Source organism: Chelonoidis abingdonii, chromosome 24 (assembly GCF_003597395.2).
Source record: "Chelonoidis abingdonii isolate Lonesome George chromosome 24, CheloAbing_2.0, whole genome shotgun sequence".
Classification (NCBI taxonomy): Eukaryota; Metazoa; Chordata; order Testudines; family Testudinidae; genus Chelonoidis; species Chelonoidis abingdonii.
The window spans coordinates 22,731,129-22,755,657 of record NC_133792.1 but is presented as its reverse complement, the minus strand read 5'-3'; the positions used below and the strand labels follow the sequence as shown (position 1 = coordinate 22,755,657).

Sequence of the window (24,529 nt, the reverse complement as noted above, 5' to 3'; positions counted from 1 at the left end):
GATAGAAAAGCTTTTCAAGTTCTTCATAATTTGCTTTTCATCTTACTAGTAAGATGAGCCATTCTATTCCGGCTGCTGCTTTTCTCTGTTCCTTAGTTGGCAGCTGACTAATAGTATGCTAAGAGGCTGGGGGAAAGGCTGGGTGAAACTGACCAAGATTTCCAGGGGTATGGTTTGATTACAGTCACTAATCTATCCTCTAACCAAATAAGCAAGGTTAGGTGCAATGGAATTCTTTCAGTGCTTCCATTTGTTCAGTAGGAATGTCGCGTGTACCTTCATGCCCTGATGTCAGAATGCAGAGAACAAACATTCCTGGGTTTCTCTTTAGTCTCCCCCTCTTTTTTTTTTTTTTTTTTTTTGGTGTGGAGAAGCATTAATGCTTAAAATGTGGTGTTTGTTCTATTTGTTTTTGCTGTTCGTTAGTAAAAACAAATACCAGACCAGTGTGTGTGCATTTCAGTATTCCTTCCAAGCGATCCCCTTGCAGCCATTGTACCAGCTCTGTTTTCTCCTTGTTAAATGGAGAGGTCAAATGTTTGAATCTGGTGCATTTTGCGTCAGAGTGAAATTTGTCCTCGTCAAGTTTAGTATCACTCGTGTCCACCAAAGAACAGGATCTTTGTGAACTAGGCTTTCTCAGTGCCACTCTGCAAATAGCTGTAGTTACCGAACATGTACATTGAAAATAAGAAGTAACATTGGCCACCCAAATAAGATGGTGCTGAAAACAACTGAGTTCAGTAACTGAGCAGCTGCTTCGTAATCAGTCTGACACCCAGGACCTCGGTGGGCAGAGAGAATCATTGATGTTCTTGGTGTCCACAAGTGCCCTTGAAGGACCTGCAGAGCAAGCCACAGATTTGCCTCCTCTCCAGAAAGTAGCCCTGGTAGCTATAAGCTAACAATGTTGGCAGGGGAGATTATTGAAGGACTCATTCTGTATGTGTTGCAGGCTCTGAATTAATGGTTGGTTTTTATTTTTTTAACAAACTCATCAGTGCTGAGTGTCCTTTTTAGAACTAAAAAAGGAAAAGAAGAAAGCTCCTCATATGTGTTTGAAAACTTTGATTGGGTCTCACTTTCTTGACTAGCAGAGCATGAAGAAACATGCCATTCTAACGAGAATGTCCAAAGGGAGTCTGCTGCAAGTCGCTTATCCCTCTTCACTGCCTTTTCTCTCCATCTTTCTGTTTAACAGAATCTTGCACCCAAATGTTGACTGCCTGCAACATCCTCAAAAGCTGCCCTGGAAACTCAAGTATTAATGTAATGAATGCACTATTTTCAAAGGCATCAGTGACTCTGGCCTCTTTAACCTCTAATGAGCATCAACATGCCACTGCAAAAGTAGGCTGTTGTATTCATACTGAGTTACAGTGAAGCCTGTTTAGTCACCTGTACCGTAATAGACAAGACACACCAGGTTCTGGTTTAGAAGTTAGTGGTAAAATTAAGTTTGCTTCATCAACAGTTAACATATTCTAGCAAAATGTTGTACAATCTCAGTTAGAAACAGGACTTAATAGACTTCCAAATTCATCTTAATTGCTAAAATTGAACAATTTTGCAGTCAGTCAACCTTTACCATTTCTAACTTTTAAAGAAGATTCTAATCACTCATTGACAGTAGCTGTTTTAAGCTTTAAGCAGATGTTTATATTGTCCACAGTAAAGGGTTTTGTTACAGAAACATTTAAAGATTTGTAACAAATGTTGCACTTTCGTAACCATAAAACACAATTTTCTTGTAAACGAAGAGGAAATTTGAAAGTAAAAGTCTTAAATTCCAAAGTGATGTGATGCAAAGTGTCCTTTTGTGCTTATAAACAAATACCTGCTAATCTCATATAAGACTTTGCAGCTCTGATTGAGAGGACAAGAGTGGAGGTGAATCTTAGCGATGTGATTATGTTGATTAGGATAACAAGAAACAATGCAAATATCTGCTACGAAGTTCATCAGGGTCAGAAAATAAGCATATAGCACTTCAGTCCTTCGCTGGAAGCAGAGCCAACAGATGAAAACTAAACCTGCAAGCTATCAGACAAAATGTCTGTTTCTGTTGAGCTTTACACTCTGGTTTTTCATTACCTTTTATCCATCATGATGTAATGGCTACAGCTTTCTGTCTCCCTTGTCAACAGCATGGGAAGTGAGGCTGTTTTAATATTAAATAGCAATACCATGCAGCGTAACCTGTGAAAACAAATGGCAGCTGGGACATTAACTGGAAGGGTGTGGGTGGGTGTGTGCATGCCCTGTATACAGTGGTATAAATTTTTCTCCTGCTTCTCCTAAGTAAAATTAAATGTTTTGCTAGTTACTGAATATTGCTTTACCTGGCAGGCATCTACAAGCTGGTTTGGGGTCTGCATTTCAGTCAGCCCCACATGGCTATCTCTGTACAAACTCATACGAATTAGCTGTTATGAATGATGAAAAACAGAATTTTTCTACATTACTGCCAATTTCAAGAGGAGCAATAGAATAGATTCCTAAGAACAGTCAGTGTATTTATTCCAAGGGTTATTTTGGTTTATTCCAAGGGTTGGTTTAGTTCCCAGTATGTGCTCTTATGTCAGTTAAATGCTATTGACTAAGGAAGTTAGCCCTTAATCCTGCAGAGATACTTAGACTTGTGTAATTCTATTCATGAGGTAGTATAATCACATGAATGAAGTTAGGCATGGGCTTTGTGGGTTTACGGAATCAGGGTTTTAATACTTTGTTCCTTTTAAAAAAAAGAGATAATTTCGTATGGAACGAGATGTGATTGCTAGAAGCACTTGGTAACATGCTGGATTAAAAAAGGGGGGTGGGAGTGTAAAATTTAACAGAAGATTTCAGTCTCCTGCATTTCAACTCCAACTTTAGTTTGTTTAGATGACAACTATTGCTGTTGGGAAGAGAAGATTTTTATGAAAGAAAAAAAAATCTTGACATTGTTAACAGGATCTAGAAGTCTTAAAACTTCCCCTTTGCTGCTTTCATTTGTTACCTGGTTACACACAACACTACAATCAGAGTGAAAGAACTTGTGTTAATGTGCACTTTATATTTTGAAACACAAGTTCTGTTTTTTTCCAATTTGTTTATATTGAGTTAATATTGAAGAGAAATACACGTCTCCACTGTTAATTGCTGTGGCTTTGATAAGATAAACTGGAAGCATCTTCAAATTCCCAAAAGGCATCTCTAAATCATTCTTCAATGCTTCCTGCCTCTGAGGCAAACTTTCTCCTCAAGAAAATCTTCCCCTTGTTGAGAAGGTTGCTGTCAGTTAGTAATTCTGTGCTGATTTTATGCACCTGGATAAAACCACAAACAGGAAGGAGGAACAAAAGAAGGAAAAGTGCTACATAGCTATTTTCTGCCCTGAAATGTGTTCTACATTTTTAATAAGATCCCAGATTGTCTGTAGCAGTGGCCATCGATTTTGTATAAGGAGTGAATGCCTTTTGCTTCTGTTGCACATGTGCACATTTACTACCTTTTTAATGGCTTGTTTGAATTAAATAACAGTGCACTTAAAAAAAATTAATTTTTTTCTGGGAGTCTTATTAGCTCATTGAGATGCTGCCACTCTTTATGTACTGTGACAGAAACCCCTTGGTCAAATTGTATCTGTCTCTTTTTATCCCATTTTACCAGTAGATAATGTTGCGATGAAAGATCCTCCGGACTTATTGGACAGGCAGAAATGCCTGGAGGCCTTGGCCTCTCTGCGGCACGCCAAATGGTTTCAGGTTGGCTATTTGTTCTTATCTTATTGTTATTGTAGCCTTATGAGGTTTAATTTGAGACACTTTTAATTGTAATGCCTCTTTTATTTCTGTCTAGCCCCTCTAGAGTGCAAGTCTAGAATTTCGAATTCCGAGTGCTGTTCTGTAAAAGCGAGGATGCTAGGTAGCTAGCCAACTGGTCTATAGTTGTCATGAGGCTACAAAAGCAATTTTAACATTATGCTTCTTTTTACTGTTAAGCCTACCTTTCTATAAAATGCAGTATTTTGCTTTTATGTAACTTTTTTTGTTTTGCATGAAACTGTTTAAGTGCTAATTAGTAATCATATTAAAGAACCTATTCCAGGACTCTGTACATTTAAAAAGCAAAATTGAACGCTGGATTTCAGCAGGTGTATTGGAACCATTTTGTTTGTTTTAGGCCAGGGCAAATGGACTAAAATCATGTGTAATTGTTCTACGTATTCTGCGTGATTTGTGCAACAGAGTCCCCACATGGGCACCGCTAAAAGGATGGGTAAGTGTGGAACAGGAGTCAGATGGCAACTAGGTTTGAAAAGTCAGACCTTCAGTGAATGGTCACGGTGTCTTGTGAGGATATAGAATGGGCATGTGAAACTCAGCTCCCTGCTTCTCTTTCTCTCGTCACACCCTTTAAAACAATCTTTTGTTTAAAAAAATGCCTGGGGAGCTGAGGAGAGAGAGGGGCAGCTTGTGTCCATTTCAGTAACCCTGTATGGTGCCTGGAAGCCATGGCGATGGGCACAGTGTCGGCAGGGCCTCGTGTGTTCTGCAGAACCCACCCCTTGCCATAGAGATTTGACACTTTTAGAAGCGCCTCACTGCCATGGCTGGTGCAGGTGTAACCTGGGAAATGTGAGCTCAGCATAAGCCAACGCAGTGGAGTTGGTGGTACCCTCCTGCTCGGAAAAGCTGCGCGCTGTAGAAATCCACGGGTTAACAAACACTCCAGGGTTACTAGGAGCAGTGCCTCATCCCCATTTGAAATGACTTCTTGTGTTTAACTGCAGCCCCGCTCTGGCACCTGTACTAATTCTAATTTAATGTCTTTTAGCCACTAGAGCTTATATGTGAAAAATCTATAGGTACTTGTAATAGACCCTTGGGTGCTGGAGAGGCTTTAAGACGAGTGATGGAGTGTTTGGCGTCTGGAATTCTGCTTCCTGGTAAGGGCCTGGAATAAATTCAGACACACCAAAGATTGATCATTCCTCTGTTTTGAAATGTTCATGTTTTCCATTCCTGCATGTTTTAAAATGCCTGTTCTCAGGAGGCTTAGCATGTGGATTGTTAGCAAGACATTGAGAAGCTCCAGGGTTAACATTAAAATACATTGTCCCTATTAATAGTTGTAATGTCCCTATGTTGTGGTGCTAATGGTGTTACAGTGCCTGCTGTCTTATATGTACAGTGTTGACAACAACAATTTAAATGGCCCTGCTCGTTTAGGAGATAAAACCCTAGGGTTAGCTTGTTCCTAAGGCTGTTTCAGTCCCCACTGAAATAGATGGGGGCTCTGCACTCATTGAAGAGTAGAATTTAGCTCTTGTGACTTCCACTTGACTCCCACAGTCTTTTGGTTGGTGTTTCTGACATGTTCTGAACTGTCTATTTTCCCCCTTTGTAGGGGGCCCTGGCCTGCATGATCCCTGTGAGCGGGAGCCAACAGATGCTTTGTCCTATATGACAGTGCAGCAAAAAGAAGCCATTACACACAGTGCTCAGGTAGAAAACCTCTACTTTCAGGAACCTAAGTGTCATTTCTGCTGAAGAACATCCGATTCACTGCATTCAGTTTACCCCTTTGCTCAGGGTGGCTTCGTTCATACAGTAGACTCATGGCAGCTCTTCTCATGCCCTGCACTGGAAGGCTTAAATAAAGGTTTTGAGAATATAGGAGTTCTATTATAAATGAAATTTTCTCCTTCAGAGTGCCAGCCCAAAGCCTGTGCTTCATGTAGGTCTTGCTTTAAGCACCTGTGGCACATAGGTCCCGTGCTGGTGCTCTGAACAGGGGTGAATTTCACACAGTGTATCCCAGAGATGGCTGTTTGTTTCTGTTCATTCTCTCTCTCTCTCTCTCTCTCATTAACCCTTTCCATAGAGATTTGAGTCCTTCCTCATAGGAGAGATGTTGATCCTGTCTGGAGTTTTAATCAGAAGTTCAGACACCTGGGCAGAGCATTGCAGTGATGTGTGTCGTTTCTGTTCTTCCTTAGCATGCGCTCAGGCTATCAGCCTTTGGTCAGATCTATAAGGTGCTCGAAATGGATCCTCTCCCATCAAATAAATCCTTTCAAAAATATTCCTGGTCGGTTACTGACAAAGAAGGTGAGTGCAGACTGTCTCTTGGGGAAACGTCATTAAAAACACAAACAGGATATAACCTGGGTGCTACACTGGCTTTCTGGAATGTAGCTTGGCGAAATTCTGGGTTATGTGCTGTGTGTGTCAGAAGAATGTTTCTTTTTAAAAAAAATGATTATACTATGAGAGGAAAATCGATGAGCGGTTTCTAGTCACTAAATAATAGAACATACAAAAGAACGTGGCAAATATAAACGCTGCAGTGTAGCATGTGGTTTTCTTCTGATGTATGTCCTCCTTGGGGCATGGGGAGTAAAGTAATGCATGTCTCTTATGCTAGGGGAGCAAGAGCCTTTAGACAAGCCAGATGAGCAATATTAGGTCGGTGTCCTTGCTCAGATTCACTGCAAAGAATCCCTTAGAGAAGGTGGTGAAGTAAAATAAAATTGTCCTAAAAAACTCTAAGCACAGTATTGTTACAGTTTTTACCTTGGACTATATAGCGTAAAAAAAAAAAAAGAAGTAGATTTCCAGTGATATTCCAAATACCCAAACAATACATCAGACAGCCTGTTTTTCCTCCTAGCTCCATCTGTCTCACCCACTCTTAGACCCTGAAATGAATGTGAAGTATATTTTCTAACTATAATTAAAATGGGACAGGTCCTTAGTGCAGTGATATTCAGTTAGGTTTTCTGGGAGGCCAAATAAGGCATTGCCCAAGTCTTGGCGGGCCAGAGGCCTCTTTCAGTGTTTGCTCTCTAGTGAAAGCATGTCAGTTCTTTGCCTGGCTGGCAGGGATTAGCAGCCTGTGGCACATGTGCCGAAGGTGGCACATGTGCCGAAGGTGGCACGTTAGCTGATTTTTTTGAATGAGGCACAGAGTGCTAGTCTAATTAGTGGCGGTTTATTTTTCCTCTTTACAATCATGCCATGTACAGTTAAGTCTGTTCATCCAAATTTCAGTTCACCAAAAATCCTGAGTCTCTGAATGAGTAGTGTTTCCCCAAGGGTGGGGAGAGGGGAGTAGCTGCTGAAGACAGGAGCCTCCTTAATACTGTTTGAGTGCAAGGAGCTGGGAGAAACCCTGGGAGCAGGGGGTGACCCCACTCCCTAGCCTGTCCCATCCCTGCCTCTTGCTTCCAACTGGGGACCCTGCTGCAGGGATGACCCTACTACCTGGCTCCGACTCTGACCAGGGATGGTCCTGATACTCTGCTCTGGCTCCTGTGCTCCCTACCTGGTCCCATGCTGACCTGCCTCTCCCCTGGGCTGGGAGCTCAGGAGCCAGGTAGCAGGACTGCCCTTACAGCGGAGCCCCTAGTAGGGAGGAGCAGCTGACGCCCAGCAGGCTAACCAGAAAGACCTTGTGGGCCAGATGTGGGCCACACGCACCTAACTGAAGAACACTGCTGTGGAGGTTTAGATATCGGAGATTTTAGAACAGGCAGTTAAGATCACGGTGAGTGGAACAAGCCAAAGGACTTGCTCCCAGTCATAAAGCTGCTAAAGTCCACATTAAAGATTAATTCTAAAGCATTTTTAAAAATTATTTCCTTTTTGCACCCTGTTTGGCATTTCCCTGTCACTGGTTATGTGAGCATAGTTCCTTTAGTCGGATCTGATTAATGCATCCTTGTAGCCCGTTTGCTCAATCCAGGCCATTTTATAATTAAGAGATCATGTCTTTGGAGTTGGAGCACTGTCACAGAAATAATAGTTTCTTGTCACTTGATAATGGTGAGGCCAGTCCTAGCCATTTATTTTTAAAGTGAGAACACTGATCTGGTGACACTGCCTATTACAGGGACTTTATTTCTATTATGGCAAATGATGGCTGTAGAGATACTTTTTTCCCCATCTGATGGATGCTGAGCTCAGGAGAATTATTGACCTACTGTATTCTGATAGACCTGTTGTGTATTTCAGCTGGAGTTAGCTTATCAATAAAAACAATGAGATTGAATGAGGAAGACAAGTTTGTTTTGGTCACGCTACTGTTTATGTCTAAAGTGTTAGCAGCCCTCCAGCCTGGGGGGCTGGCACATGTGAGATATAAAATAATGTAAATGAAATACAGTACTAGAGACACAGTCACTTCTGTGGCACTGAGTGTTAAGAACCAAAGCTGCCTCCATTTACAGAAAACCTTGAAGTTTGCTGAAATGCAAAGTCCGTGTTTTGTTTTGTTTTTCGTGGATCTCTGATTTCAGCTCCTCTGTAGAATGTTAGCTTGTAAAATAAAACTTCAACTGTTGGACTTAAGAAATCTCTTGCAGAGATTTCCAGATATTTATGATGATGATTAGAATGCATGTAACAACATCTGTAGGCCTTACTATTGGTATTTGAGCTGGTAAGGAAGTGGAGGTTTGATTATGTGATCTGACTGGCTAATGTTGCCAAGTTCAATACTGTGGACCTCTGCAGGCAACAGTGGAAACTTAAGGACTCCCCAGTTATAAGCTAACGCTTTCTTCTATGTAGCAATATAAATTCTGAAATACAAACCTATACAGGTGATTGTTAATTATAAGGTTAACATCAAAGCAGAAAGTAATGGGACTAATCAGACAGGTGCTATGGGATTGTTGCCTTATTTTCCACTATTTAAATCCGTATTACAAGGAGAACTATCTTTTAGGTGCAGGCTCCTCTGCTCTGAAACGGCCATTTGAAGATGGATTAGGGGATGATAAAGATCCAAATAAAAAGATGAAGCGCAACTTGAGGAAAAGTAAGTGCAGCTTTTATTTGTTCTGGCTTCAAGGAGCCACTGTTGGTTATAGTAGGAGCTGACACAAAAACTTCTTGGTGTTGGTGTGGAATGGCATGTGAAAGAGCCTCTGGGGTGGGTATGTGTGTGTTCTCAATCCCATGAGCTCAGAACTTCAAACTCCTCTGGTTAAAGGTGAGTTTCAATTTCTTTGCACATATTTGACTGGCTGACTGACTGACATCACTGATCATGTTACTCCAGCAGGTGATATTAAAAGTAGGTTGTCCAAAGAGTTCAGGTATTTTATTTGTAATGTCTGGCAGTTGTCTCTCAAACAGCCTCAGACCAAGACCTTACAATATGTAGAACTGATTGTTCAAATCCCACATTTGGGACAGGAGATAGGTGCTGATTCCATTGACAGATCACCTGTATTGTATATGCAAACCAGGAGTTTTTTCTGGATTATTGTGACCAAGTAGCTCCTGGTGCCTAGTTTCATATGGGATCCGGGTGCAGGTAGCACTCGCAGTACTGTATGATCTATGAAATTTCATATCAAGTTGTAGCAGCCAGGAAGAACCTGACTGATTGGTACAGTGCTCTGAGCTCTAAAGGGATTGAGTAATGGTCATGAACCACTGGGGGAGTGGATGGCTGGCACTCATTCATGTTTATGTAGTGCACTTAAGTGCGCAGATGGATGGTGCTTTAGAAATGTAAAATGTTTCACTTCTCTGTTCCTTTTGTTAATCTTTTTTTCCCTTCCCACCCTCTCCCATAATAGTCTTAGACAGTAAAGCAATCGATCTCATGAATGCTCTGATGAGACTGAACCAAATCAGGCCAGGGCTTCAGTATAAGCTTCTGTCACAGTCGGGTCCAGTCCATGCCCCAGTCTTCACAATGTCTGTAGATGTTGATGGTACGACCTATGAAGCATCAGGACCTTCTAAGAAAACGGCCAAGCTCCATGTGGCTGTGAAGGTAAGGCTGAGGCGGGGACCTGAATATGAATTAAGTTAATAATTCCAGCCCCGGACCCTGGAAAACCCAGACAGATATGATCAGAACTATCAATGGGAAAACCCTCTAAAGAGAGGCATTGTGGATCAAACCTGCTATCTTGGGCCTTTTCAAAGTACCTGGCACTTCCAGATCGCATGGTGAACAGGTAGGAAGGGAAAAGTGAACTGAGCTGTCCAAGCCACCAGAGGTCGATGAGTGAGTGTGGGTGGGTTCCGTGTTTTGATTTTTGATTCCCCTTGTAGTTACTAGTGTGATTGCTCATCCTTCTGTTGTTCCCATTCCTCTCACTCTGCCTGTCTGTCGCTCTCCTTGGGTTGTGAGCTCCTTGGAGCAGGGAACCATCCCATCTTGAGCATTTGGAAATCACCTAGCACATCACAGGTGCTACAATAAATAGATGATGGTGAATCGCAACTTGTTACCAGATGCTCCGTCAGTATGAGGCAGCCTGAGCCATACTCCATTGTTCCCCTTTCCAGAGACTCTGGGGGAGAAAGATGGAGTTGGTAAAACAGTGAGACTTGAGTTGGTGTCTCATAAATAAAAATGGGCACCACAGTCATCCCCATGTAAATTTGTAGCTAGATCAGGCACTGCTGTACCAGACCTTTCCCGTGTGGATTGCTGAGAAGGGAGAGAAAGTTGTCTGCAAAGTGCGCAGAGCTGCAATTGCAAGAACAAACCCATCTGTCATTATCTGTGCTTCCTTTCATGTACTTTGAGTGAACTTCCTTTTCAGAAGATTCATCTGGCAACTTTCCATTTTCCTTTTGATTTAGGAGTTTGAAAGTCCCATTGTCCCTTTTGCTTTCATGCTCAAAGCACCCAAAAGTATTTGATAGAATGTATCATTCTGCAGGAGATGTGGCTTTGTGTGTGTCCTCCCATCCCGTCCTCCTTACACCTACATTTTGCCCCAATAATTGTCTTTTTTTTTTTAATACCATTAAGAATTCTGCCGTCCTCCTGCAGGGCTCCTCTGTGGCTCCTAGTTCCTGGCCAGAGCTTTGCGCAGCCCCATTTTCCCCAGATTTACCCACCCACCCTCCCTCTTCGCTATGCTTTGGAACCACCCTCTTTCCAGCTGAGGACCAGCTGGCAGGCCGGCCCTGCAGAGCCCAGCACTGCTACTCCCTGGCAGCCCACGCGCTGCTTGCTCACACACCAAGAGATTGTAGGGTTAAATTGAGATGTTTCCATTTTTAGGGTTCACTGTTTAGATACTTAAAGCTCTAAATCTGCAGCTGCATTTGACTGGCAAGTGATGGCGTTGCACTCCCAAACCGCAGGAAAGGAATAGAGTTGTCCGTGACTACGGTACCTGCCCCCTACCAACCTTCAGGGCAGGGAAAATGGGGCTGGAGCTGTGTGCCCCTTGATTGGAGGAGAATGCTCATGCTCTTCCCACTTCCATGTTCACTCTTTGGTACCTGTGGGCATGTCTGCAAGCTTTGCTTTTGAGACCGAACTTTCAGGGCAGGCCTCAGGTTAGCCTCTGAGTCAGTTCACACCTACATTTTGTGCCCACTGAACACATCTGCATAGGCAGATCAGGGAGTCAGTCACAGAACTGCCTGACCTGTCACATCATTGTGCGTGAGGGGGAGAGTGCCCCATCTCTTCTGGAGACCCCGTGGGGAAAGTGATTGGCAGTGACAAAATCAGGTTCTGTGCATCTCTCTCCTACAAAGTGGCTGGTGGTGAGCAGCATGGTGACAGCCCAGGAGGTTTGAAATACTTCACATTCATGTCTAGATGAAATAGCCAATTACTCCCTTACATCTCCATTAGCTTGGGTCTCCTTTACTGCTTCACTGCCATGCACACCTCAGATCAGGCTCCCCTACAGCACTGAGAGGGACGTGCGTCTTTGGTTATGTTTATCAGCTGATGTTCTTGGAGCAGCTGCAGATTGGAGACCTTCTCAGTCCTAGATTCCAGCAGTGCTGGGTTCTAGCCAAGTTTTTTATCTTTAAGCTGCATGTTACCATTTGCTTAGGGTTACTGTATTTCAGGTTCCCCAAAAGTGGAGAGAAGTACAGTTGGGGGTGCTGGAGGGCGTACCTGTGGTGGGGGGTACTCAATGGAGGTGGGGGGCAGTGTCGTTCCCTCTCACAGTAGCAGGGCACAGCCATCAGTCAGCGCCTAGGGCACAAGGCCAGGATGCAGCGACAGTTATCTCTCAGCACCTTCCTGCAGGATCCCTTCCCCAAGGCCGAGAGCGGGGCTTGGGTGGGTGGGATCCAGCAGCTGTGACTTGCAGGGAAATGGATCAGTCGGGAGTCTTTCTGAGCTGCAGCTTGTCTGCTCTGCAGAAACCCAGGACATTGCCTGTTTGAAACCCCCCCCCGAACAGAGAAGAAAGAGGCTCAAAAAAATAGGTCCTGTCTGGGAAAACCCAATCATACGGTAACCCCTCCATTTGTTGCCACAAACGGAACCTGAACCGTTGACATCTGGACTTGATGCTACATGTGTAGCATCCCACATTGCCGATGACATAGGATCCCCCAAGGGACCTGGAGATGCCTTGTCCTTTCTCTGCAGACTTGTATATGCTGACCTCAAAGGAACTTAAGATGCAAAACAGAATGTCTTGGTCACACTGTTAGGTAGTGTTACATTGTGGGTGTGGTCTGACCCGAACTGTGAATCGTTGGCTACTTTGCATATAGATTCTGTATTTTATTGACTGGATTTTAATCCCATATTATACATGGGAGCCTTAGTTTGGAAAATGATAATTATGAACTGCTGGTGCATTTGACACTGGAAACTCTCAATTATATTTTGCAGCTTAGGAAGGCTGGGGCCCTTTTTTCCATTAGTACTTGATTTTTCACTGTATTTAACTTGGTGAAAAATGAACTTCAAAGTGAGTTACCTCCTGAAGTGTGTGTGGCCTTTTTACTGCTGTATGATCAGCCTTGCATTCGCTTCCAAACCCCAAACTGGTTTTACATCTCATTTAATGTCGTTTGGTGTAGGTATTACAAGCAATGGGCTACCCAACTGGCTTTGATGCAGACATTGAGTGCATGAGCTCTGATGAAAAATCAGATACCGAAGGCAAAAACGAGACTGTCTCTTCAAACTCAAGCAATAATACTGGAAGTTCTGCAATTGACACCTCCTCTACCTTAGAGGTGGGTATTCACTGGAAAGCGCACAGAGACAGAGCTTTCCATGAGAACAATGGCCTTGTGTAGTTAAGGCACTGGATTGGGAATCAAGAGATCTGGCCAGTGAGACCGTGGACAAATCCCTTCCATCTCTCTGTGCCTCTGTTCCTAAGCTGTAAAGTGAGGATCATTCTTTCTCTCTCATCCTATTTAGACTGTAAGCACTTCAGGGTAAGACAGTCTTCCTGTGCACCTAGCATGCTGAGACCTCAGGCCATGTCTATACGACGCGCCGTATCGGCGCGTTACAATCGATTGCTCGGGGATCGATATATCGTGTCTCATCTAGACGCGATATATCGATCCCTGAGCGCGCTTACATCGATTCCGGAACTCCACCAAAACCAACGGAGTTCCGGAATCGACATGGCGAGCCACGCACATCGATCCCGCGCGGTGAAGACGGGTGAGTACATAGATTTTAGATAATCGATTTCAGCTATGCTATTCTCGTAGCTGAAATTGCATATCTGAAATCGATTTTCGCGCTTCGTGTAGACCTGGCCTTAATCTCAGCACATTGTAAGACAAATCGGTAACAGGTGTAATGTTTTTCTATTTTAGAACATAGATCATTGTTTAGAGCTGTCTTTCTATTAAAAGTACCTGTAGATTGATAGAAGTACAGAAAAGTAGCACAATGAATAGGGATGTATTTAAATAATGGGAAAGGCATTATCATACCTTTAAATGTGTATTTATGAATGGACTAAAAAAATGCTACAGTCTAAAGTTAGGCTAGCTTAATTTTGGGCACTGGAGCTTAAGTAAGGAACTCTTAAGATCTAATTCTGCTTCTGTTTTCCCTCTGAATTTGTGGGAAATGTAGTAGTCTCTGAAGGACCAAATGCTTTAACTTGACCAGCCTATGCTGAATGTTTCCAAGAGTCCAGTTGCAAGGGGTCTGTAGTATGTTATTAATTTAAATATTTTCTTAAACCATTTCCAATATTTACATAGTTGTCATGAGCTAACCAACCAAGCAATTCAGAGTTCGCTCTGAGGGTGTGTCTGTACTGCAATTAAACACCCGCAGGTGCAGAGTCTCTGAGTCTGGGGTCAGTTGACTCAGGCTTGTGGGGCTGCAGCGTAGATATTTGGGCTCAGGCTGGAGCCCAGGCTCTGAGACACGATGAGCCTGGGCCCAAGTGTCTACACTGCAATTTTATAGTCCCACAAACTGAGTCCACTGTCACTGTCCAGCCACAGCCATGCGACGGATCTAGACACAGTCTCTATCCTCTTCACCCTCCCCATCTCCATTTGTACCACCATTCTTCGTCATCAGCCCCAGGAATTCTAGACAAGTGTTTGTATTAAGCATGGAAGCGAGAGCTTTAATTTGAATTTTCATTGCTATGGCTGATATCTTTGTGATGCACTCAGGAGATCGTGCAGATAGATGGATCTAGATCCTTGCCTTATTTTTTAGATATAATGCTCCTTTCAGATGTAAGTGCTTTTTTGTTAAAAATATAAATTTAAGTAATCTGCCTGCTCTATAGATACTTTTCAATACATTGAAATGTGGATTTCTTCATAACTTAACGCATTTAGATAACGTGACTTCAGACTTAGAGCCAGACAATGTATAATCACTAAGGCTGAGCTTTTTGTCACAGACCCGATGTGTGTAATAAACAATAAATCGCAGAAGCCCGAGCCCTGTGGTGTGGGGCTGGAGCTAGATCTCCCAGCCGGGGCTCCTATTGGAAGGCCCCACCCTCTCGCCGGTGCTGCAGTGATGGAGGACATATAAAATGACGGAATCCCGGACTTCTGTGACCAACTTATTACCTTAATAATCATTGTGACCTGAGGTGTCTAGTGTAGCCCTCACTGGAAATGCCAAGGTCAGGGCAGGTTCTGAAAAGGAGAGCGGATACTCCCAAATCTGTTGGGTAACACTGAAGTTATACTCTCCAATCAGTCACAAACTGTGCTTCTGATCCCCACTCTGGTTACCAAGAAGCCCCCCAACCCCACCCAAAAAAAAAGGGCACAGCCCTCTTACTACATTTCATTCCAGTTTCAGACTCCCAATTGGCACCTAGGTGCAGTAAGGTGAGAAGTTATTTTAAAAATTCTACTCACTCTACAAAATGTCCTCCTGACCCCAAGGGGCTAGCCACATTGCCAGGTCAGTATTTGGTTAGATCTTACCCAGAATCCCACACTGCCAGCCAATCCTTTAGCATCTAAAACTAAAGGTTTATTATAAAGAAATAAGAAAGGACAAGAAGAGTTGTTAAATTGTAAAGCAATTACATAAATACAAAGACTTCAGAGTCCATATATCAGCTTCTTAGGAATGTTGGTGAGTTTGCTGGCTTGAAAGTCCCTCTGGAACACATCCACAGCTTAGATGGGTCATTCAGTCTTTTGTTCAGAGCTTCAGTTTGTAGAAAAGTTGTACCAGACGTAAGAAGTAGGAATGAAGACAAAATGGAGAAGATGCAGCTGCCTTCTATAGTCTTTTGCCGTGCAGCCTGTATTTCTCTTGTTTCAAACACAAGCCGCCCAGCACGTGGCCTGGAGTTCCTTAGGGTTCTGTCTATAGGCATGCCCCTGCATGCCTTGCTGAGTCATAAGATGTAGCCCCTGACCCTTTCAGTGAGTTCAGTGTACAGCTGATGACCCTGGATGAGCCATCAAGCATGCTGGGCAGTGCTGATGCCAGTCTGTCTAGGGGTGTCACCCAGATGCACAGCACAAATTTGGAAATACAGATATACCCTGCATATCTATAACTTACAATACAAAACATATAAACTAGATTACCGTATCTAGTGAATTATAACTTTTTTCCAATGATACCTTACGTGGTATACCTGGTAAGATTCATTGCACTTTTAAAATATTGATACCAACAATATTATAAAGTAGCTCCCATATTCCATACAGCATCACAATCATATTAGCCTTTTAAACCCAGTTTTAAAAAGAACTATAATTATTTAGATCATTTTTAACTAAAGGCAAATCGTAACTGTTTTTCATGTAGAAAGTTAGAAATGTTTACAAGGGCCAAGGTTTTCAAAAGTGACTCAGGATTTTGGGTGCCTAAATTGAGATGCCTTAAAGGGACCTTATTTTCAGAGAGCAGGTGCCCTCGAGTTGGGTACTTGACACTTTTGAAAATCTTGGCCTAGCTGTCCTAATTTTCTGTGTTCTTCTTTAGTGCCTCCAGCACAGCAGACTATAATGAAGTCTTGCTATATTGGTGTACTGGCTCTGTCTCTGCATTTCTAACCCAGGAGAACAGCTATATCTATTGTGATGTCTGACCTACACTCTTTGGCTTCCCCACTCTGAGATTGGAGTGCCAGGGGGATGGTTAGATGAGGCAATAGAGATGTGCAGGGCTGGGAAAGCCAATCCCCTTCTGTTTAGTAGCAGAAAGCAGCTTTCAAGAAACTTGACGGTCTGTCCTTCAGCCAGCTGCATGATGCTCCATGCTGTGCTGTGAAGGTGATCACGACTCGTCATGGAGACACTGACTGCCTGGCTAGCTGCCTGCTGTGCCGGAAATGAGCGGGTGGCAATATTTTTTTTTTTTTTTAAATGGTTCATCCCTCAGCTTTCCTTGGGGGCAGGGACTTCCTATCTGCTGTTCTGGTGCAGCAGGTTGTACTGAAGCTTTGACAATGCTGTGTCTCTGTTGCCAGTCCGTCCCTAGAGAGCCTGCTAAGGCGGATGTATCAGGAAGAACTGGCTGTTGCAGAAACACACAAGGAAGATGATTAATACTGGCGTTTTCCAGGTGGGCAGCCAGACTGTCCAGGTTGGGCAGCTGTTATAGGCAGACATGCTGTAGATGTGTGTCTGCCATTCAGAGCTGTTTTGATTATAATTTATCTTGTCTCTGTAGGTGAGAACTCAGGGCCCTATCCTCACAGCAAGTGGCAAAAACCCAGTGATGGAGCTAAATGAAAAAAGAAGAGGTCTTAAGTATGAGCTCATCTCTGAGACAGGTGGGAGCCATGATAAGCGCTTTGTAATGGAGGTGAGTGCAGCAGTGCTCGGAAATCTGCAAGTGGTTTTGCTAACAATGCTTCAGTCTTCTTGGTAGCTTTTTGTTGCCATTTAATGTTATTCCAGAGCCTTACCATTCATTCTCTTCCACAAGAGGGACGGTAACCTTTTCAGGTTCCTATATCTCTCAGTGCCAAGGAGATTGTGAGGATGGCAGGGGAATGTCCTCCTTGCCCTGGATAATTCAGCAAGGAGGAAGATTTGGTTATGAAAGTCCCTAAACACATCACATCCCTGACATGATGTAGGGAGAGGGCAGCTGAGTAACCAAAACCACTATCCAGTGTGTGTTGTGGACAGGTCCTGGCAACCCTGTATGAGTGCCCTGATTTGATCTTCATGTTGCCTGTCTAGCAGGAGTTAGGAATGATGCAGCAGAGGGAGCCGATTCAGTCTCTGGCTCATTTTACTCTACAGCAGCAGGTTCTTGGGCTGACACAGAATCAGCACTGATGGGCTCTAAAGAGAGTAGAAGGCAGCTTTCTTTAGCCAAAGGGTAGCCATAATGCAGGTTCTTGAAGATGATGGGGGTGCAAAGCTGGTTGATTAGGGATGTAGGTGCCCCTAAAATGTTGTGGGGTTTGGGGATCATTTAAAAGTATAGTTTTGGGTGAGATATAAAGCTAAGGTCCTGCCTACCAAAGACTTCATGGCAACCTTCCCAGTTAATTCCTGCCAAATTGCATCCCAAGTATATGTATTTGACCTCTGTAAACTCCCCCTTCAGTTTCAAGTTGATACGGGATTCCTAACTTCTGTCCTGTTAATCAACTTAAGAATCATGGAATATCAAGGTTGGAAGGGATTTCAGGAGGTCATCTAGTCCCACCCACTGCTCAAAGCAGGACCAATCCCCAGACAGATTTTTGCCCCAGTCCCTAGATGGCCCCCTCAAAGATTGAACTCAGAACCCTGGGTTTAGCAGGCCAATGCTCAAACCACCGAGCTATACCTCCCCACCATTTCTGTAGGGTTCAAGTGATCACTACCTATCACATGGAGCTACTGGGTTTAATTACTTCTTGACTGTGGAGTGCTTTGAACTCACTGGAGGAAATACAAGTTAGTTTCACCCATAACTGGACTTAGTTGTTGAAGTTTTTTATAAATGGCTCATGATTCCAGCTGAGATCTATTTGTAAATATGAGTTGTCGTTCCCACCAGGAAAAGTACTGGCTCTAAATTAACCTCTTGGCTTCAGGTAGAAGTAGATGGGCAGAAGTTCAGAGGCGCAGGTCCAAATAAGAAGGTGGCAAAAGCGAGCGCTGCTTTAGCAGCACTTGAGAAGCTGTTTTCTGGGCCTAATGCAGCCAACAATAAGAAAAAGAAGATTCTCCCTCAGGTAAGAATGCCCAGTTGCCTTTTGTAGTTAGCGCCATTCTCTGTCAGCACTGCCCTGGGGTAGCACTGGATGATGGCGGCTGCAGAGGGACCACATGACTTCAGTCTGTTTTTCAGCAGGTCTGTCCTTTGTTTTTATTGCTCTGTTGTTAGTCATTTGTTAATCGCACCGAGAGGCCTGAGCTGGTGTGAAGGCCTCAGTGTGTTACGGCTGTACTAAGACACAGAACAGTCTATGCCCCAAAGTGCTTACTGTCTTACAGAGAGAGGGGAAGTAAGTTTGCCCAAGATCATCACACAGCCAGTCAGTGCCGGAGTCAGTTATAGAACCCAGGTCTCCTGAGTTCAACTCTAGTGCAATACCCACTAGACTGCACTGCCTCTCTGATAGTAACAGAGGTAGACTTAAAAAATACCTTGTTTATAGTCTGGTGATAGACACAACATCAAGTGTCGAGACAAAGTTGAATTTTGAGCTTAAACTGTTTGAAGGGGTATCCCTTTTCAAATGCAACATTTCATTGGATGAGGAGGATTTGTTTAATTAAAAACGTCACTTCAGACTTCTTTTTAAATTAGATTCTAATAATCCAAATCATTAAAATGGTTCCTGAGAGCCACACTGATCTCTCCATTCCGTACAATTAACATTGCACACAACTGAAGCTGATTATCCGTGTAGTTCTTCCAGAAAGCCACATGCAGAAAAAGTCCTGACAGTTAAAGCTTTGATCTGCGTTGTGCAGATTAACTAGAATTAGGATTTCTTTTCTAGTCTTTGCAAAAATGAATTTTGTTCCATCCTGCTACAGCATAAAGTATATTCAGAGAAATTATAAGCCAGTTGTATTTGTTAAGTTCTCCCTGGCGCCCTGAGACCTCCAGTTCCTGCATCATGGAAGTTCTTCAGCTTCCATTATTATTTTAAAATCCAATTCGTGAAGAATGTTGTTCCACACAAAGATGGCAGTTAAGATCCGAGAATGATCTGAGATCCAGGCACTCTGATTTTTAGTCATATTCTGTTCTCATTTCTTTGCAGTAAGCCATGTCAATAGTACTCTTACAAAGCTCTCTGAGCTGCTGCATGAGGTTGCCAGTTAGCTTGCAGCTGCTGACTATGCTTGGCAAACGATGTGGTTTGATGCACACATGCAGACCTCTCCCTTTATTTAAAAAGAAGGAAAAATCAGAGTTTCTAAAGGCAGTTTGGCCAGCGCAGTCTATGGTTAGACCAACAAAGCTGTCTACACAACAGTAGCTATTGTGCGCTTTGAGAAGAAAAAATTAAGAAATGGCATTTACTGAGTAGGATAAGCAGACGGAGCCAGAAGGTAATTAAGGACTAAGGCGAGGGATTTATTCAGACATGTAAGAGGGAAATAGATCTTAGGGTGCGCCAGAAAATAAAAATGAACTAGAAAGGATTTACTAAAGACACTCAGCATTTAAAATGGATAGGATCCTAATAGCCAGACATGAAAATGGCCCATTACTTCAAGTACATAAAAGGTTGTTACAAGGTGGATGGAGAAAAATTATTCTCCTTAACCTGTGAGGATATGACAAGAGGCACTGGGCTTCAATTGCAGCAAGGGCAGTTTAGGTTGGACATTAGGAAAAATGTTCTGTCAGGGTGGTAACGCACTTAGTTCCAGTGTTTAGGGAGGTTGTGGAATCTCCATCATTGGGGATATGTGAGAGCAGGTTAGACAAACACCTGGCAGGGATGAGGGCAGGGTACTGGCGCAGATGACCTCTCAAGGTCACTTCCAGGTCCTGTGATTCTATGGAAATCTGTCTCCATGTGAGGACATAGGGAAAGATCTATCAGACTGAATGGATACTGCACATACTAGCCCAAAGGAAGGGTAAATGTGTTTCAGGTTCAATTCCTGCCTAACAAGCAGCCAAGATTCCTAAAAAATAGGAGTCAAAAGCAGTGGCCAAACTTGGAAATGTGCCAGTCATCTGACAGCTGCCAACACAACCTACGGGAGCTGAGTGGCCAATACGTCTGAAAATCTGGCAACCCAGTTTAATGATGCCTAAGGGCTCGTCTACACACTGTTAGTGGCAAGCTGAGGTGGGAATCTGCCCTGGCCACAGACTAACTCTCTCACATTGTTAGCCTAGTCCTTGTTGAAATGGGACCAGATCAGCCTGTATTAGCTGTTTAATGTGCGTCAGCAGGGTCCACGCAGACACTTAGTGCATGGCAAGCTGGTGTGGGGTAGATTCACAGCCCAGCTTGCCATGAATTAAATGTGGTGTAGACAAGCCCTAAGTGTGATTTTAGGAGCATAAAGATAGGTTTGTATTTCTGAAAATTCCTGTTCAGGCTTTTTTGCTTCATTTGGGGTAGAATCCTGGTCTTCAAGTCTGGGATTTCACCTTTGATATGTTACAGGGAAATATTACAATAAAAATGCCAGTGCTTTTGTTCCCTGCCCCAGCTCTTAGCTCAGCACTTCATGGGGCAGGGCAAAGCTGGGCTGCACAGCAAACAGCCAGCAAGCCGAGGTGGGGAGAAATAGGGTCAGGATCCTCCTCCTCTCGCCCGGGCACTTGACTCTCTCAAAGTGTCAAGGATTTCTGATGATGTAACAAATCCAGCTTTGCAGCAGTGACCCCACATCCCTGCAGCTCTCCACAGGCAAGCAAGATGGAGATCAGTAGCAGAGTGTAGTAGCACATTGGTGCCCTATCAGTGATCAGAGTCACATCGCACACGTGACAGAAAGATAGCTCATAGCTCACTGTGGTGTTTGAATGAAACAAAGATGCCCGTTGGCACAGCTGCCAATGCTTCATTCGTTCTGTCCAGGGAAGGGGATTCTGTAAATTGAGAACTTGTGAGCTCACATATATGTCTGTGCCACAGTCCCCAATTCTGCACAGCTTTGTTTCAGAATGGAATCAGTGAGCGTGTATTGCCTTTAACAAGCTTAGTGGGTTGAATATAGCATTAGATGGAATTCATAGATCATTTAGCTGGTTTAACATGGATTGCCTCGTGTATCATGTTCTGAATCATGCCATTTTTTTTATTCTGCACAGACTAAAGGAGTTGTAAATACAGCTGTGTCTGCAGCAGTCCAGGCTGCTCGAGGCAGAGGACGAGGCGCTTTAGCACGAGGGGCATTTGTTGGGGCAGCCGCTGCTACTGGATACATAGCACCAGGTATGTCATGGCGCTAATAGCTAAGGGTCGGTCCATCCCAACTGTCCATGGATGAACTATGGCTGCTGACGTTCACCTTTCTATGGATCAGACTCATCCATGCTGGTGACCTGTTTAGTTTTATAGCATTTGAGAAGAGCCATGGGGAAAATGCATGAGGGTTTAAATAAAGGGAAAAGTCAGGGACTCTGTAGAGCTGGAAACATATCTTGCTTGTGGTTTATTGTGCATGGAAGATGAACAAATAGCTGTCCAGCTCCCGCTCGTTCCCTGGGGCTTTGTAATTCTGGTATCTGCCTTTCTTATAACTCTCACCATGGCATGATTCCCACAACTGTGTGCCCAGTTGTGAAGTCTCCTGGAAGATGCCTGTTAGTATGATGCTTGGCTTTACCAAGAATTTCTCATCCTAGATAAGGATTATCCTTAATAAGGGCAGAAGGGTATTGTTTGTGCATGCAAAATTAAAATACTGTCTTGTGCGTGTTGCTTCCTGCGAGAAGTGCTTTGCCACCTAATGAGTCTCCTCTAGGAGCAGTGTGATTCACAGTAAGAGAGACCCTTCTGCAGTCCTCTTGGGGACAGGCTGTTGGGATGGAACTTGCTGCTGTGCTGGAATGCGTTCCAGAGTAGTGAACTGTGGGGATTATGCTGGCAGATTGGGAAGTCATTGTGCTCTCGGGAGCACCCCACACAGTCTGGGGCTCTGAGCAGAGGTGCCTATTAACAGCTGTCATGTTGGGAGAAATGAAGGAAAGAAATTCACATTCATATTCTGGCTGACGTTGCTCTGTAATGTTGGCCGTGTTGCTTTGAGCAGCAAAACTGCAAGTCCAAATTAAAAGGCTTTTTGGTTCCCATTTATACTTGGGGCCCCTTCATGTAGAATTCACATTCCTAGTCAGGCTGTTTTAGTGTTGATTCCCATTGGCAGGTTAGCAGCCACAATAAACAAAACTGTAGCTACGGAGACAGTGAAGTGCATAGCAACTTCTGGGTTTCCTCTATATTTTGCTTCATCTAAAATAGTGTATCTCACCTGGTGCGTCACAACACCCGGGGAGTGGGTGGTCGTGAGGGATTGAAAATTGTACTATCTAAAGCAAAGAAGATCTTGCTTCTCCATTCCCTGCATACTATTATCCTTCAAGGTCAGGTATTCTCTGTCAACTCCTCCAGCTACACAAACAAATTACATAGGCTTATCATTATTGTCTATTCATTTTATATGGTGTGGAATCGGGAAAATTTGAGTTTGAATAAGGGGTTTTCAATCTGAAGATGCTGAACCACACTGGTGTAAAAGATCATGTGAAGGAGTTGGAGGTGGGATTAGAATCTCTGTGTATTTTATTTTATTCTTTGGTCTCTCTGTCTCCAAGGTTCCATGGCCAACGCTCACTTAGCTTCCAAAGAGTAAAACCCTGATCATTAGTGCTCAAGGTTTTTTAGGATATAGCATAAACTCTAATTACACCCTTCATCAGTTCCCAAATGTTAATAGCACAGCCCTGTAGTTGGATATATTTACCTCCTGGAGCAGTCAGCAATGTGGTACCCTCATTGTTCCTGTATATTGATGTAATCATAAATATTAAAAACCAGTAATTCATTTTTAATAGACTTGAACATTGTTTCTGAAACTGCTTTTCTGCCTGAGGAGTCATTTCTTAGACATTGTAACCTGCTAGAGGCGCAGTCCTTGCCAGCATGGAATTCTTCCAGAAATAGGTTAAATTTCCCAGCCATCATACTTGTTAAGCATTTATTTCTCTTGGCCTACATACCTTTTTCCTCTTCAGCCTCCCACACCCCAACCTAACCCCCCCCCCCCCCCCAAAAAAAAAAAAAGCTTTCCCAGGCATGAATGGTACTAAGTCTTTATGAAACAGCAAGCAGGAATAACCAAGGACAATGCTGTCACCATTCCGTTTTATTCAGCAACTGAATGTATCCTCTAACTTTGCATGCCTCCTATCCCCATGATGCTTTGGTTTACTTTTTTTAAGCTGCCATCAGTGCCTACTTACTATCCCACCATTCAGATGCCTTCTGTGGAATATGTCTGGACTCTGCGGAAACCAAACAGCAGTGTTCTTAATCACCAAAATATCTGCTGCTGATTTGGACCTTTACCACAGGCCTCCAGGTCTCCCTTTTCCTAAGTGAGAGATTGAGGACAATGACTATTTTGTGCATTAAGTCCTATCAGTATTTTATGAAGAGAGTCCGTAAACTGGGCCTTGCCAACTCTTGCAGGGTGACAGTATTGGCTGGAAAGTTTCAACCAAGGGAGAATATTAAGGAAAATAGAAAGAAAGGTGGAGCTTCACTCTTCTGTGCTGAAGCTTCCAAAAAAGGCGTAAGATGGCTTGTTTATTTTTGCAGCCAGAATCTGGAACGATTACAGCCAAATGCTGCTTAAGTATTTTAACTTAAATGGGAGTGGATTTTCTGTGTTGTGTATGGCCCCTGTGTTAGTGAGTTTGCGACCTTTGATACGATTCTTCATATGCTGGGGGGAATAAAGCCAATCGCTTGTTCTGTTTGTATTGTAGGCTATGGGGCACCTTATGGGTACAGCCCAGCTGCGCCAGCCTACGGTATGTATGACCTATTAATTAACTGAACTAGAAATGGTATTGAAACTATCATGGCAGTCCAAAAATAGAGATTGCCCTAGAGTTTGCAAGTGATCCAAAAAAATCAGAGCTCACTTTAAATATGACGAGGACATTTAAATTGATGCCATAACCTTGTGGTTCTTGTTTTGGTTGGAGTAGCTTTTTGCCTATGCTTTGCCTGATTGTGGAAGGACTGCTTGTTGTAACTGCCTGTTCCCTTTCATAGTGAAATTGAATATTTTTAAGTAGTTCTCTTACTTTTTACAGCCAACGTTGTGCTCCATTCAAAGAATACCTAAGGGCCAAATCTAACGTCCTTGAATATTACTCTAATGCCCCT

At 43.3% G+C, this 24,529-nt stretch overlaps 1 protein-coding gene across 2 annotated transcripts in view; it reads left to right on the top strand.

The window, feature by feature from the left end:
• Positions 1-24,529, top strand: part of STRBP (spermatid perinuclear RNA binding protein) — an 89,710-nt gene that overhangs the window by 62,282 nt on the left and 2,899 nt on the right. For both annotated transcript variants that reach the window (XM_032767679.2, XM_075060636.1), the window contains 12 exons: positions 3,655-3,749; positions 4,168-4,263; positions 4,822-4,933; positions 5,395-5,492; positions 5,987-6,098; positions 8,719-8,811; positions 9,581-9,780; positions 12,810-12,968; positions 16,876-17,010; positions 18,242-18,382; positions 21,442-21,565; positions 24,124-24,168. In XM_032767679.2, the coding sequence (XP_032623570.1) occupies positions 3,655-3,749; positions 4,168-4,263; positions 4,822-4,933; positions 5,395-5,492; positions 5,987-6,098; positions 8,719-8,811; positions 9,581-9,780; positions 12,810-12,968; positions 16,876-17,010; positions 18,242-18,382; positions 21,442-21,565; positions 24,124-24,168 (1,410 nt within the window). The remainder of the gene's footprint in view (positions 1-3,654; positions 3,750-4,167; positions 4,264-4,821; positions 4,934-5,394; positions 5,493-5,986; positions 6,099-8,718; positions 8,812-9,580; positions 9,781-12,809; positions 12,969-16,875; positions 17,011-18,241; positions 18,383-21,441; positions 21,566-24,123; positions 24,169-24,529) is intronic.